This window comes from Pholcus phalangioides, unplaced genomic scaffold (assembly GCF_987345545.1).
Source record: "Pholcus phalangioides strain wild (caught in Gottingen) unplaced genomic scaffold, Ppha-v1.0 ptg000019l_1, whole genome shotgun sequence".
In the NCBI taxonomy this organism is placed as follows: Eukaryota; Metazoa; Arthropoda; class Arachnida; order Araneae; family Pholcidae; genus Pholcus; species Pholcus phalangioides.
In genome coordinates, this window is record NW_028301612.1 from 5,962,215 (window position 1) to 5,974,902 (window position 12,688).

Below are 12,688 nucleotides of genomic sequence, written 5' to 3' on the forward strand. Positions count from 1 at the left end.
CCACCCCGCTAGACACACATTTCCCCCCCCCCCCCAGAAAGGCAATCTTCGACACGAACCTGAAAAGTTCTTGAACCTAGACATGACTGCAGTATACGGCAAACTCTTTTTGGTGCACCCAAGTTCAAAAGCTTCTTGATAAGGAGAGAACGAACGGTCGATTTTATCGAATTATCTCATTATTATTTTATTCATATATATTAATCTTTTCCTGCAATATCCCCATACAATAACCCCAGAAGACTGCAAAATTTCTGACATAATATTGCTTTGGCGAATAAATTCGAAATTTCTGATTTAAAAAAAAAATAATTTCTTTTGTGAAATTTCGATTGATTTTTATTTATATGTTTTACTAATTTTCTTTGTGAAATTTACGTATATCTAATGTATGCATTAGTGTTAATTGCAGTGTTAATTACATTAGTCAGTGTTAATTACATTTTTAATTGAGTTGCTGTATTTTTGAAATATATGACATCCATACTTTTATCAGCCACCTCGTTGGGCATTTTGCCTGTTGTGGTGTTGTATTTGTATTTGTATCTGTATGAGTTCATAATGATGAGTGTAAAATTACTTTATTAATAGATGCCATTGCTTTTGTTTGAAATAAATTGGCAAACGGGTGAAGAAAACAACTCAAATATTTAATTAATCCGATAAGAAAAAAACTAAATGCGGAAACTACAAACACGCTCGTTTCCGCTTTCGCGTCATTTCCTTTTTTACGGAGCGGATTAAACAAACATCATTAAATAAGCCTTAGAGAGAGAAGCGAAAATCCGAATAGTATTCGGATCATAAATTTTTAGTGCTTGCTGATTTTCGGATATAATTCTCTGGGAAGTTCGACCGACTGCCATAATGTTTACAAAGACAGCGTTTTTATTCGCTTTTCTCGGAGTCCTCAACTCAGGTAAGCTGATTTTACATTGACTGAAACTGAGTAAGCTACAGTGCGTGGTCAAAAGAAAAGGTAAATTGTACCTTCTTAAATTGGGTTACTGTTCCTACCACGCCAGTCTCAAAAAGGTGATCTGGGTATGTGTCTGTTGAGCTGCAGAGGTGTATAGTTACAGGGAAGCTATGAGGGCTGTAGTCCAGAGCGGCAAATTCGGATGGCAGTAAGGAATGAATGCTCACAAGAAAATAAGAATGACCTGGAAAGTGAGTGACCTAGGTCAGGGCCTGGTCAGTGAGTAACCTAGAGAATGGGAGGTGCCAGGTGACGAGAGTTCAAAAGAGTTACCTTGAAAGTGTGTAAGCATGAGAATGACTAAAACATTGACTCCGGAGACAGGAACATATTTACAGGGAAGGAGAGAGGGGGTCTGAGACAAATTGGTTATAGCACTGTTTCCCAAAGTGGGCGATGGAATGGTCCAGGGGGACGATAGAAACTAAGGGTTCAACATAGGATCCAATGAGTTCGCTTCAGTTGGGGGAGGGGGTGATAAGAAAAAAAATCCTGAACAGGGGCCAAAGAAATTCGGAAAACTATGGGTTAGTTAGAAGCCTCTTAGATAGTTCTCTAGATAGTAGGATTATTCATATAGGAGTCTTTGGTATAGTGTGGCAAAACCATAAATCCACCTCTGGTTTAGCTTTCTGATCAGCGATACTAAGCAGAAATGAAATCAAGCCAGCTGAGTATATGTATCTCTCAGCATATTTAATTACTAACTCTATTCATCAATGTATGGGGAGTTGACAACTCTGAAGGCGTTGGCATATCCAAAATAAATTCATTGATCTCGAGTTGTGGGGAATATTGGCAGAAAGAGCACGAGGCATCATTCCCATGTTCGCCGTCACCAAGTCACTGAGAACATATGGGACTCGTGGGAGAGGAAACTGAGGTGTCATTCAACTCAAAATTATTAGTGAAATGCTGATAAGGATGAAAATAAGCGTTGAGCAGCACCGTACTGTAGACGCGTGATTCTCAATCCGTGGTCTGCGTAATACTGGTGCTTCGTAAAGCCACTTCAAGGGTTCCGCGAAAATTATCAAATACACAAAAATTACGGCAAAAGAAAAATCAATATAATGTAAAATAATTTTTTTATGGGATTTGTGATTCAAACCGAACAAAACTCTGGTCCATCACACGGGTAATTTACTATCGATTCAGTTGTGCCGGAAGTATGTGTGTGTGCGTGTTGGTTCCTAACAGTCTGAGTATGCGTATCTTGTGTAGTGTTTGAATTTTCAGTGCTGCCATCTACGAGTGAAGTGTAATTATTGAATATTTGTACCGTTGTAGGCCTGTGGCTCTCTGTGGCGAGATTTTTTTAACGAGGAGATCGGCTCCCATTGATATTTAAGATCAGCAACCGAGTGGCAATTTAACTTTTTAGTGATAAATAGGGTGTCGTAAACTTGGTGCACCCTAATTCGTACATGCTCAACCCATGGCCGCGATCAAGTGAGATCAAACCTAATTTTGTTAAAATTAAGCGAGCGGCACATTTCCAGGTCAATAAAGTTACCCGTGGTGGAGTTCTCGATCACTTAGGTGGACTGCAGCACATTTTCAGATTATCTGAGCTACCCACGGCACATTCGCAGATCATTTAAGTGGCCATTTCCAGATCACTTAAATAAATTGCGGCATATTTACACAAAATTACTCGCGGTGCAGTTCCTGATCACTAGAGTATCCCGCGGCGTATTTTCAGATCACTTCAGGGGCTTGCGGCTCATTTCCAGGTCACTTAAGTAACCCGCGGCTAATTTACAGATTACCAGTGAAGTAGCCCGCCCTGTCCTACATGTTGAGCACCTTTGCCCTAATTGCTATGAAAAAATGGTCATATACTAGAACTAGCGGTATGGAAAAACCAAGCAAATTAGATCACGATGATTGTCGGAGAAAGGGTCAGTTCGGCGTTCGAGAGGAGATTTGCCTTTTGGGTCCTTGCTCCAGGATGTGGGGGGGGGGGGGAGGACCCCTTGCTTTAAAGCTTATGTTGCATTGTAAGTGTTCCTTGCAAAAAAATGTCAGATTTCAATACTCTCCGACTTAGAAAAGATTGAGAACCGAGGCCGCAGATTATAGGGCCTCGGAACGGATTTCATAGATAAAGCCTGTATTCTTTCCACATCCTTCTAATCTTTCCACATCTAATTAACTTAACAGGCCTATAGGAAATATTGACTCGGTTGCCCTCCGCCTAATTGCGGCCCATGGTCAAATATTTCATGGTCTTTTAAAACGTAATTGATCATGAAATATTTGATAAATATTTTTTTTGTGAGTGGAAGGCCCTGGAGCAGAACCGCAACTAGGTGAAGCGAATGGGTCTAGTGCCCCCGGTGCTGGGGGCGCCGAATTCACCATTTAACTCGGGGGAATCTTAAAATTGTTTCGCAGCTACCAAAAATCAGCAACAAGACCAGCTTCGTGACCCATGAAACTGTTTTTCAAAATTAGTGAAACCAGTGACGCAATGAGTGCATTTTTAACAGGACAGCAAGTGGTTTTTTACGACCCATCTCGGCAGCCACTGTGAATCAAGTTTGGGTCGTGACGCATAGCTCAAGAATCCCTGGCTGTAAGTGGATTAGCACGACCCATCCCAGAGATCCATGCGAATCAAATTCTGGTCGTTCCCCTTACTCCAAGATCCCTGGCTGTAAGAGCCATTTCGGAAGCAGCTGTGAATCAAGTTGGGGCCATGATCAATAGCTATAAGTAGGTTTGTACCACCTATCTCTGAGTCTCTGCGACCAAAGATTAGGTCACGACCCATAATTTAAGAATACCTGATTCAACTGATCTTTCTATATCAGTCGGAGCTCTAACATGAGTGCTTGCTCCGGCTGACAAAGTATCTAGTTGTGGCCCTGCCCGGTCATAAACTCGACTAAAAGGAAATACATAGGAAAAATAAAACGGTGAATCACCCCGACGGTTGAAATACAATGCTGTAGAGAGGCCGGTCTGTTAGGTAATCCGGCGTTTTCAGGCTGGCTCTCTTCGTGTATGGAAGACAAAAACGTGGCCAGGGCCCAACTTTATGAGAGGGCCCTGGGTAAAAGATAGGATTAAGTCAATGAATATATACTATTTGAGGCCCCCAAACTACAGGGCGATGGGCAAATACCCCACTTTCAAATGCAAAAATCAGTCCCTATTCATATCTATGCACAGAAGTATATATTATTTTTAAAAAACATTTCTCACTACTGTCCAGTTATCCAGCATAACCCTGGTCTAATATGGGTTTGAATCAGTCTACTATATGAGCACCGTTACAGATGATGTCATCTTTTGATATTATATTTGAAAGAGATGAAAGTTTAAATCAATAAGATTGGATAAGAGATTAAGAATCATTAAAGAAAGCAGAGATAAAATGTTCAAACACTGTTAAGATCATCCGTGGTAAAGAAGAGATAAAAGTTGAAATAAGGAAGAAGCTATAAGAAATAGGACATCAGAAAAACAAGAAGATTTGATAACATTAGGAAATTTAGATAGGAGAAAGAGGATAGGATCAGACTGATTAAAATTCGATAAGAAGGGTAAATAATATTAGATAAAATTCGATAAGAAAAAGATTAGATGCAGTTAGATAAGAAAGCATATTAGAAGGAAAGACGATTAAATAAAATTTAACAAAAGTGAATAAGAATGAAAATCAAATGAGATTAGATTAAGATTAGATAAAATTAGATGAGAGAGAGAGAGAAGATTAGATAAGATTCGAAAAATTAGATAAGCGAAAGAAGATAGATTTGATAGAAATAGATAAGAAAGAAAGTTATATGATATTAGATAAAACTAGATAAGAAAAGAGGTTACATGATATTGGATAAAATTGGATAAGAAAGAAGATGATAAAGTTAGATAAGAAAGAATATATTGGATAGGAAAAAAGAGTAAATAAGATTACACAAAATTAGATAAGAGTGAAGATTAGATAAGATTAGATTGAGAGTAGATAAAATTAGATGAGAAAAGAGATTAGATAAACTTAGGTAAGAAAATAAGATATGCACTAACTTACTCGAACACAATTTTTTCATTTTTTTTTATCATTATGTTAAAGGTATTGCCGAAATTTCGGAAGATACATGTCTGGATATTCTTGACGAAGAGAATCTGAAAGAAATATTGAGCACTTGCGCGAGGGAAACGATGCAAAGATTACCGAAACTACCTAACGTGAGAATCAATAGCTTATCAGATGTGCGGTGTTTGTGAGTACACACTTAATTTTATTACTATACAAGGTGTCCCTGAACTTACGGGCCAAACTTTAAGGGAAGGTAAAATACAGATGAAGAAGCAGTTTTTGTATGGCAATGTGGGGTCGGAAATGAAAAGTGTTGACGGAAAAACACGAAATGCTCGGAAAAAAACGTTTTATTTACATTAATAATTACAGTAAGTGCTAAAATGTGCTACAACCACAAACATCGATACAGGCCTGGCAGCGGCCAGCAAGTGATCGGCGTACCCTTTCGAACATGGCAGGTGTTTCCCGAACAGTGGCAGCAGCGGTTGAAAGTTTTACAATGAGGTCTAATAACCCTCATCAGAGTTTTTCCGTCAACACTTTCATTTCCGACCCCGCATTACTATACGAAAAATGCTTCTATATGTGTATTTTACCTTCCCTTAAAGTTTGGCCCATGAGTTCAGGGACACCCTGTACATGGTTATTTATTGTCATACTTGTCATGTGAGTTTTGTACTGAAGCACGAAATGCAGTAAAAGTCCGTTATTACGACATTTCCACATCACGAGGAAATTTGCCGTTATTACGGACTTCTCGTTATACGGCGAATTTCTATTTTTTTAAGTTATAAAATTGTAGAAAATTGCTAACTTTTCTGCATTAAAACGTCCTTTAGATAGTTCCGTTTTTTTATTAACTTTTATAAAACTTGAAAAATTCAGCCAATATATAAGCTTATCGGTTGTATTTGCTCGAATGTAACCCATGAGCTTTATTGGTTGGATTTTTCAAGTTTGTGAAAGATATTTTATCAAACCTTTATAGTGTAATACCGTCCTCAGTCACCGGAAGTGACAAAAGTTGATTGAAATAATCACACACATGAATATAGTGGGGAAGGCAAAAAATAGGAAGAAGTAGGATTAAAACAATATGGCTTTTCTGCGTCCATTCTTTGTTCGAATTATAGAGCCCGGACCACATGCAATAAAAAGTGGCGAAATATGATGTAAAAATGCCAAAATAAGCAGATATAAATTCTGAAATATGCACTTAAAAATGCCGAATATGCATTAAGACTCAAAATATGCATAAAAAACCCAAGGTAAGCACTTGAAAATCCTGAGAAAGTTGAAAATTCCGGAAATGTGTAATAAAAATGAGGAAATATGCATTAAAAAAATCACCATGTAAAAAAAAAATATGTTTTTAAAAATGTTTATGTAAATATGTTTAAAAAATTTCTTAGAGTGCAAATTAATTTACAAAAAAAAAAAAAAACATACCCCCACATATTTATTTATAAGTTGCTGCCAGAGCCAGTTCTCGTAGCGGGCGACCAGATAGTGAGTCGGGAAATTTAGTTGTAAATTGACTGAATTTCGGGCTTTGGCTAGCCAGTTCGCGAAGTGGTTGAAGATCACTTCGAGCCAAAACTCCGATAACAAAAAACGTGATTCGGTGTCATCGCCAAGTTTGCGTTATTTTTTCGTGATAACTACGGCCACGTTAGCTATGGCGACCCATCACATCGCGTTCGCGATGCGGTAAACATTTTTCCCCCTTCAAAATTTCACAGAAAAACTATGTATGTATATTAGTATTTTTATAGTTTTTCTCTCGAATTCCTCTTTTTTCCCTCTCATCACATAAAAGATACAGTGAGAAGAGCATCGATTATCCGAAACAATTGGTGACTGAATTGGTATTTGGGTAACACTTTTTTTGTAAAAACTGTTTTGTAAAAACGATCAATCATGGAAAAAATATTGTACCAGTGTCATAGGAGCAACATGAAACAAAGAAACAGTGATATTAAACACAAAACTGTATATATTTCGTATCACACGTCTTGCAAACAACAAAGAACTGAATAGCCTAGTTAGAGAAATTCAAAATGGCCGTTAAAATTAAGACTACAATTTAGGAAAAGAAGCCCAAAATTTGCTTTTTTGCGGTCACTAAAAGCACTAACGAAACTTCTACATAGGTCGCAAATTCAAATTTTCGCCGACTGGAATGCTTTCGGTTAACCGATGTTTCAGTTGATCGGTATTTCGGATAATCGATGCTCTACTGTTATCCAATACATGGATAACAGTTGTTGGACATCAACCGTCCGTCGTAGAGGTATGATTCCAATTTAAAAATGATCAACAGGGATTCAAAAATTACCCTGTACCAGTTTCGAGAGTGAAAATACAGCGCGTAACAAAATAAAATAAAAATTTAAATTTTTATATGGTCTTCCTGTTCCATCCTCCAATTAGAAAGTTGTTGCCTTGTCTCTCCTGATGGCAATTCCATGTTTCTAAGTGCAATATTCACAGAGATATTCTCTCGCATTCGAGAAGCGGAGGAAATATGGGGAAGGACAGCGTTAAATGCAGAAAAACCATAGACATAAGATTAATGATATAACTTGGTTATATTACAGTCGAATCCCGTTATAACGAACTCCAAGAGACCAGAGGAATCACTTTGTTATAACAGAATTTCATTATAAAGAAATTCCAGGTTGTTCCTTTCCATTGTTCCTATGTAAACTTTTCTGGGAGATTAGAAAAGTGCTCTTTAAAACGAGATTTTCGCTATAACGGTATTCGTTAAAACGGGACTCGACTGTATATCTATGGGTAAAACCGTTTTACCCGCATTTAAGCCTGTTCTTTCCCAAATTTCTTCCGTTTTTCGAATTCGAATATCTGAGTGAATGTTACACTTAGAAACATGGATTATTTTGTTGTTATCAGGAAAGACAAGAAAACAACTTTCTAATTGGAAGTCAGAGCACAGGGGGAACGTATAAAAATTTATATTTTACATTTTGTTACACACTGTATTTTCGCTCTCAAACCTGGTACAGTGTAATTTTTGAATCCCTGTTGACCATTTTTTTAAGCTGGATTCATACCACTCCGACGGACGGTTGATGAGATAAAGGCCGTGCTAGCACTTACAGGACACCCTGTCTACATCCATGTAATCGCACGCTGGCGATAAAATTAATGGATTTTGTTGCCTTCTGGACCGTCTTACATCAGCGCATTGAACTCTTGCCAGGGATCTCCGGCCACTTCGCGAGTTGGCCGTTCAAAGCTCGAGAATCAATTCCGAAATAAAACTTTGATCAAAACTCTCGGCCACTTCGGGCTTTGGCAGTATTATATGTAATGCATATGCAAGTAAGTAATACATATTTTTAGTTAGGCATTTTTTATTTCTAGTTCGTTATAGCTACTCAGTAACAAAATACCAGTAAGAAAAGAATTTTGACACCATTTCCGAAAGAAATTAAACACTTTTGACATCTCTCTAGAAAGAGCGTGACAATAAAGCGGTTGATACGTAGAAAATACGGTGTTACAAACAGCTCTATTAATTCTCTAAATCTCACCTCAGGGGAAAAAACCGATGTTATGAAATATCATGAGCAATATTCATTTGGAAAATTGCAAAGAAATTGATTGAGCTTAGATAAACCTACGAAAATATGCACTTATATTCTGTAAATTCTTTTATTTTATGCATTTATATGGTAGCAAGGCACTCCGTTTACTGGATCACATTTTTTGCTCTCTCAAGAGTGATCCAATAACGAGGTTTTGACGGTAACCGGAACAGGCCGTTTGGACGCGACTCTTTGAACGCAGCGCTTTGGAAGACAGACTTTTGTACCGATGCGGTTTGGACGCAGGCTGTTCGGATGCCGTCTCGTTGTCGCGTCCAATCCGTCTTCATAACGTCTGATTTATTTTTTTTAAATCTTTATTTGTTTATGTTTTGTTTAATTTATTATTTTTTCATTTTACATTTCATTTATTTTCCATTTTTCATTTTGGTTATTATCAATATTAATTAGATAATCATTAACTTTATACCATCAGTATTACATATCACATCATTTCTTCACTATTACATATCATATTCAATGACACATCTTTGAAAGAAGAAACAAATACAAAAAACCCCCATGAAACACATCAATGAGAAATTTAAAAACATAAAACGCGTAAAAAACGTAAAATATAATATCATCATTAAGTTATAGCATAATCACATTAAAAGTTATAGCATAATCACATTAAGTTATAGCATAATCACATTAAAAGTTATAGCATAATCACATTAAAAGTTATAGCATAATCACATTAAGTTATAGCATAATCACATTAAGTTATATTAAAAAATTGTGAGCACAGTAAGTACTCGATCATTTCTCGATTACTGAAGTTCTCACGATATTAAAAATTTCTGCGTCGAAACGGCGGCCTCCAATCAGTCGATTCAAACTGCGCGGGTCCAAATGTCACGATTCCAAACAGCCACGGCAAGCGTAATGTACCAGACAGTAAGAGTACCTTTATTTCATTTAATACCTTTATTTCCCGTGTGTAAGCGGGCTGTATGAGGTTAATCAATCCCCTCACACATGTACAGCATTTATTTGTGAACAGAATTATTTAAGCCTCAACTGGCCTTATTATTTGACGGGAGGGGGAAACACAGATAATCTTATTTCCGTAGTGGTGCCACCTTGATTGTCGTGAGCTGAAGTTCACTGAGAATACGATATGACTATTTACCTAAAATTTACCGCTAGCAATGCCCCGATAGGAAAATTCATCTCTGGTAAAATTAACCGACAACAGTTGATGACCAGTGAATGAGTGATAGAGAGGTTGAGCAAGAGTGAGTGAATATATGGAGCGAATGAGTGACCAAATAAGGTGAAGAACGCACTAGCGGAAAAATCTAGTGAGTTACCGTATAAATGACCGAGTCAGCGAGTGATCAAGTGATTGGATGCGTGACTAAGTAAGCGCGTAACCGAATTAGTGATGAAATTACTGGGTGTTACCAATTGAGTCACGTGAAAAACCAAGTGTGAAAAAGTGACCAAGTGAGCGATCGAGCCCGTAATGGTGAATGGATATATGAATGAGTGATTGAGCGAGCCAGTTGACCATATGAGTGACCAAGTTAATGGGTGAATGACACAGTTAGTGAGTAACCTTATGAGTGGTTGAGTGACAGTATGAATGAACGAGTGAGTGGATGATTGAGTGAGTGGCTGTATGAGTGACTCGCTCTATCATTTGCTCATTTGCACACTCCCTGACTCACCTGCGGACTACTAAACCAGCCATGCAACTTCGAGTCGCAAATGCGAGCCGATCTCCCCATTAAAAAGTCTCGCCACAGAGAGCAACAGGCCTACAACGATTAATTATTCAATCATTACACTTCACTCATAGTTAGAAAAAACTGGTGGAAGATGTCAGCACTACACATAACAAGCATTACACAGAAACAAACTTCACATCAGGTTTCACTACACGTACACGCACATCCCCGCATGTACCAATTCGTTAGAGGTTCCGCAAAGGAATATGGACGAGGTGCATGCCTGAGTTTAGTAGTAGTAGTAGCCATGCACCTCATCCATCTTCCTCTGCGGAACCTCTAAAGAATCGGTACATGTTGGAATGTGTGTATGTATAGTGAACTTTCCGTGAAGTTTGTTTCTGTGTAATGCTTGTTGTGTGTAGTGCTGCCATCTGCAATCAATTTTTTTAATTATGTGTTTTTTTCCTCAACTCATAGTGAGTGAAGTGTAATGAATGAATAATTGTAACGTTGTGTTGGCCTGTTGCTCTCACCTGCTGACTCATACCTGCTCATCCATTCACCCACTATATAACTTTATGTATGAATTATTTGTCAGTGAATGTTGCTAGCGGGGTGAATCGGCATGTGAAGTGCGTGGCGGTGGGATGAATTGTTGGCAATGAATTCCTCAAACGTGGTAGGCGTATAAGTTCGATCAAATATAGAAGTTTTCCTATTTAGATTATCAGTTTGTTTTACAATTGCTTCGAGATGCACGCGTGCGGTGTGCGATATTCTTCCATGTATATTTCGATAACTTTTATTGTTTTTTAATGTATTATCAGGGCAACTGAAAACATCTTTGCATGTTTCGCCGACGAAGTCGTCCAAAGATGCGGCAGCGATATCCGGCAGGCATTGTTCGATTTCTTCGTCGAAGAGATCGGCTTCACGGGCTTCGAGGTGGACGAAAATTGCTTCGAGAAAATGCTTTCGAAGGACGAGAGAAAAAAAAGAATCCCGCAAATGCCGAATGAATTTCCTGTTTACCTCATGCCGTACGGACGTTGAAACAGAGTCTTCGCTATACCTGATCGCAAATTGTGGTTATAATAAATCACTAAAAGACTTATTGCTTGTCAGTTGTATTATTATGTGATTGAATCATACACGATCCATAACACGTGCAAGGCCGTCTCAACCCTTAGGCCGAACACATAGTTAGGCGACCACGAGTGCATAATAGGGACTAGCAACGAAAACAATTGTATTGTTTTGTTCTACACCGCATCTATACTCCAGGAGCGAGATAAAGAAGCGAGAGAAAGGTCCCTCAACGAGGTTCGCGCCTTGTACAAATCTGTTTGTTATCACCTATATTAGTGATTTTCGCTATCTGCTGATTCGTCCGTTTCTCCATTTTTTTTCTTTCCCCCTCTTCTGTCGAGGGGTCATCATCATTGGAGACCAAAAGTTCGTATTTCCTTTTTTTTTTTGCGTATTTTCATTTTTTTTTTTTTTTTGTAAAAATGCCTTTTCTCAATTTTTCCTGTCATAAATGCCCTTTTAACATTATTTTAAGTTAGTTCTTGAATTTCAGAGGGCATATTCTGTGGAACGTGGATATTTTTAACATTGCGAACTTCAGAAACATTGCTCATTCCAAAATCTTCAGCATTCAGTATTAATTTTTATCAGAAAGCCTTTCTCGTCCTGGCTCCATTTAAACGTAAATGGGCACAAATGCGCGAGAGCTAAGAAAATCGTTTTTGGGCATAGAAGTGTCAGACTTTTCGTCTCTGCAATACGTAGCTTTCAGATAGAAATCAACATACTGTCAAATTCACATCAAGATTGTAAGAGTTTTAGACACGGTGCAACCAACCCACACAAGCAACCCATGTATAAGTCAGCCACCTCGTTGGGCATTTTGCCTGTTGTGGTGTTGCATTTATATTTGTATAAAAGACAAACAAAATTAGAAGTTTGTTTCTCCACTTGCTTCACATGTTTTGCTCATGCAGCTGACCAGTGGTTGTCCCGATAGTCTATTGGTTGACCTCATGGCTTCACCATAGTGTGTGTGTGTGTGGGGGGGGGGGAGGGCTGATAGGGCTCTAGCCCAGGATCTCGTGTTATTTCGATTTCATTTTTTTACACAAAATAAATGCACTGCAAACAATCGTGGTCAGTCATTTTAGATGTAGAAAAATCATCTGAATTTGAGATAATTCCAATCAAAAAACCAATCACATACATAACTCGATATTTGAAAATTTAAATAACTCCATATGAATATGTTATGATTTTGATATTTTTAATTTCAGCTAGTACGATATTTTTGCATGTTAGCTAATTACATTTTAAGTATTCGATTGAATCG

The 12,688-nt window shown here is 37.9% G+C and overlaps 1 protein-coding gene across 1 annotated transcript; it reads left to right on the top strand.

Moving 5' to 3' along the window:
- The first annotated feature begins 733 nt into the window (after nucleotides 1-733).
- LOC149071143 (uncharacterized) lies at nucleotides 734-11,436 on the top strand. The gene is made up of 3 exons (XM_089248246.1): nucleotides 734-919; nucleotides 5,061-5,211; nucleotides 11,151-11,436. The coding sequence occupies exons 1-3, from the start codon at nucleotides 868-870 to the stop codon at nucleotides 11,374-11,376; spliced, it is 429 nt and encodes a 142-aa protein (XP_089104372.1). The 5' UTR covers nucleotides 734-867; the 3' UTR covers nucleotides 11,377-11,436.
- Nucleotides 11,437-12,688: the final 1,252 nt, after the last annotated feature.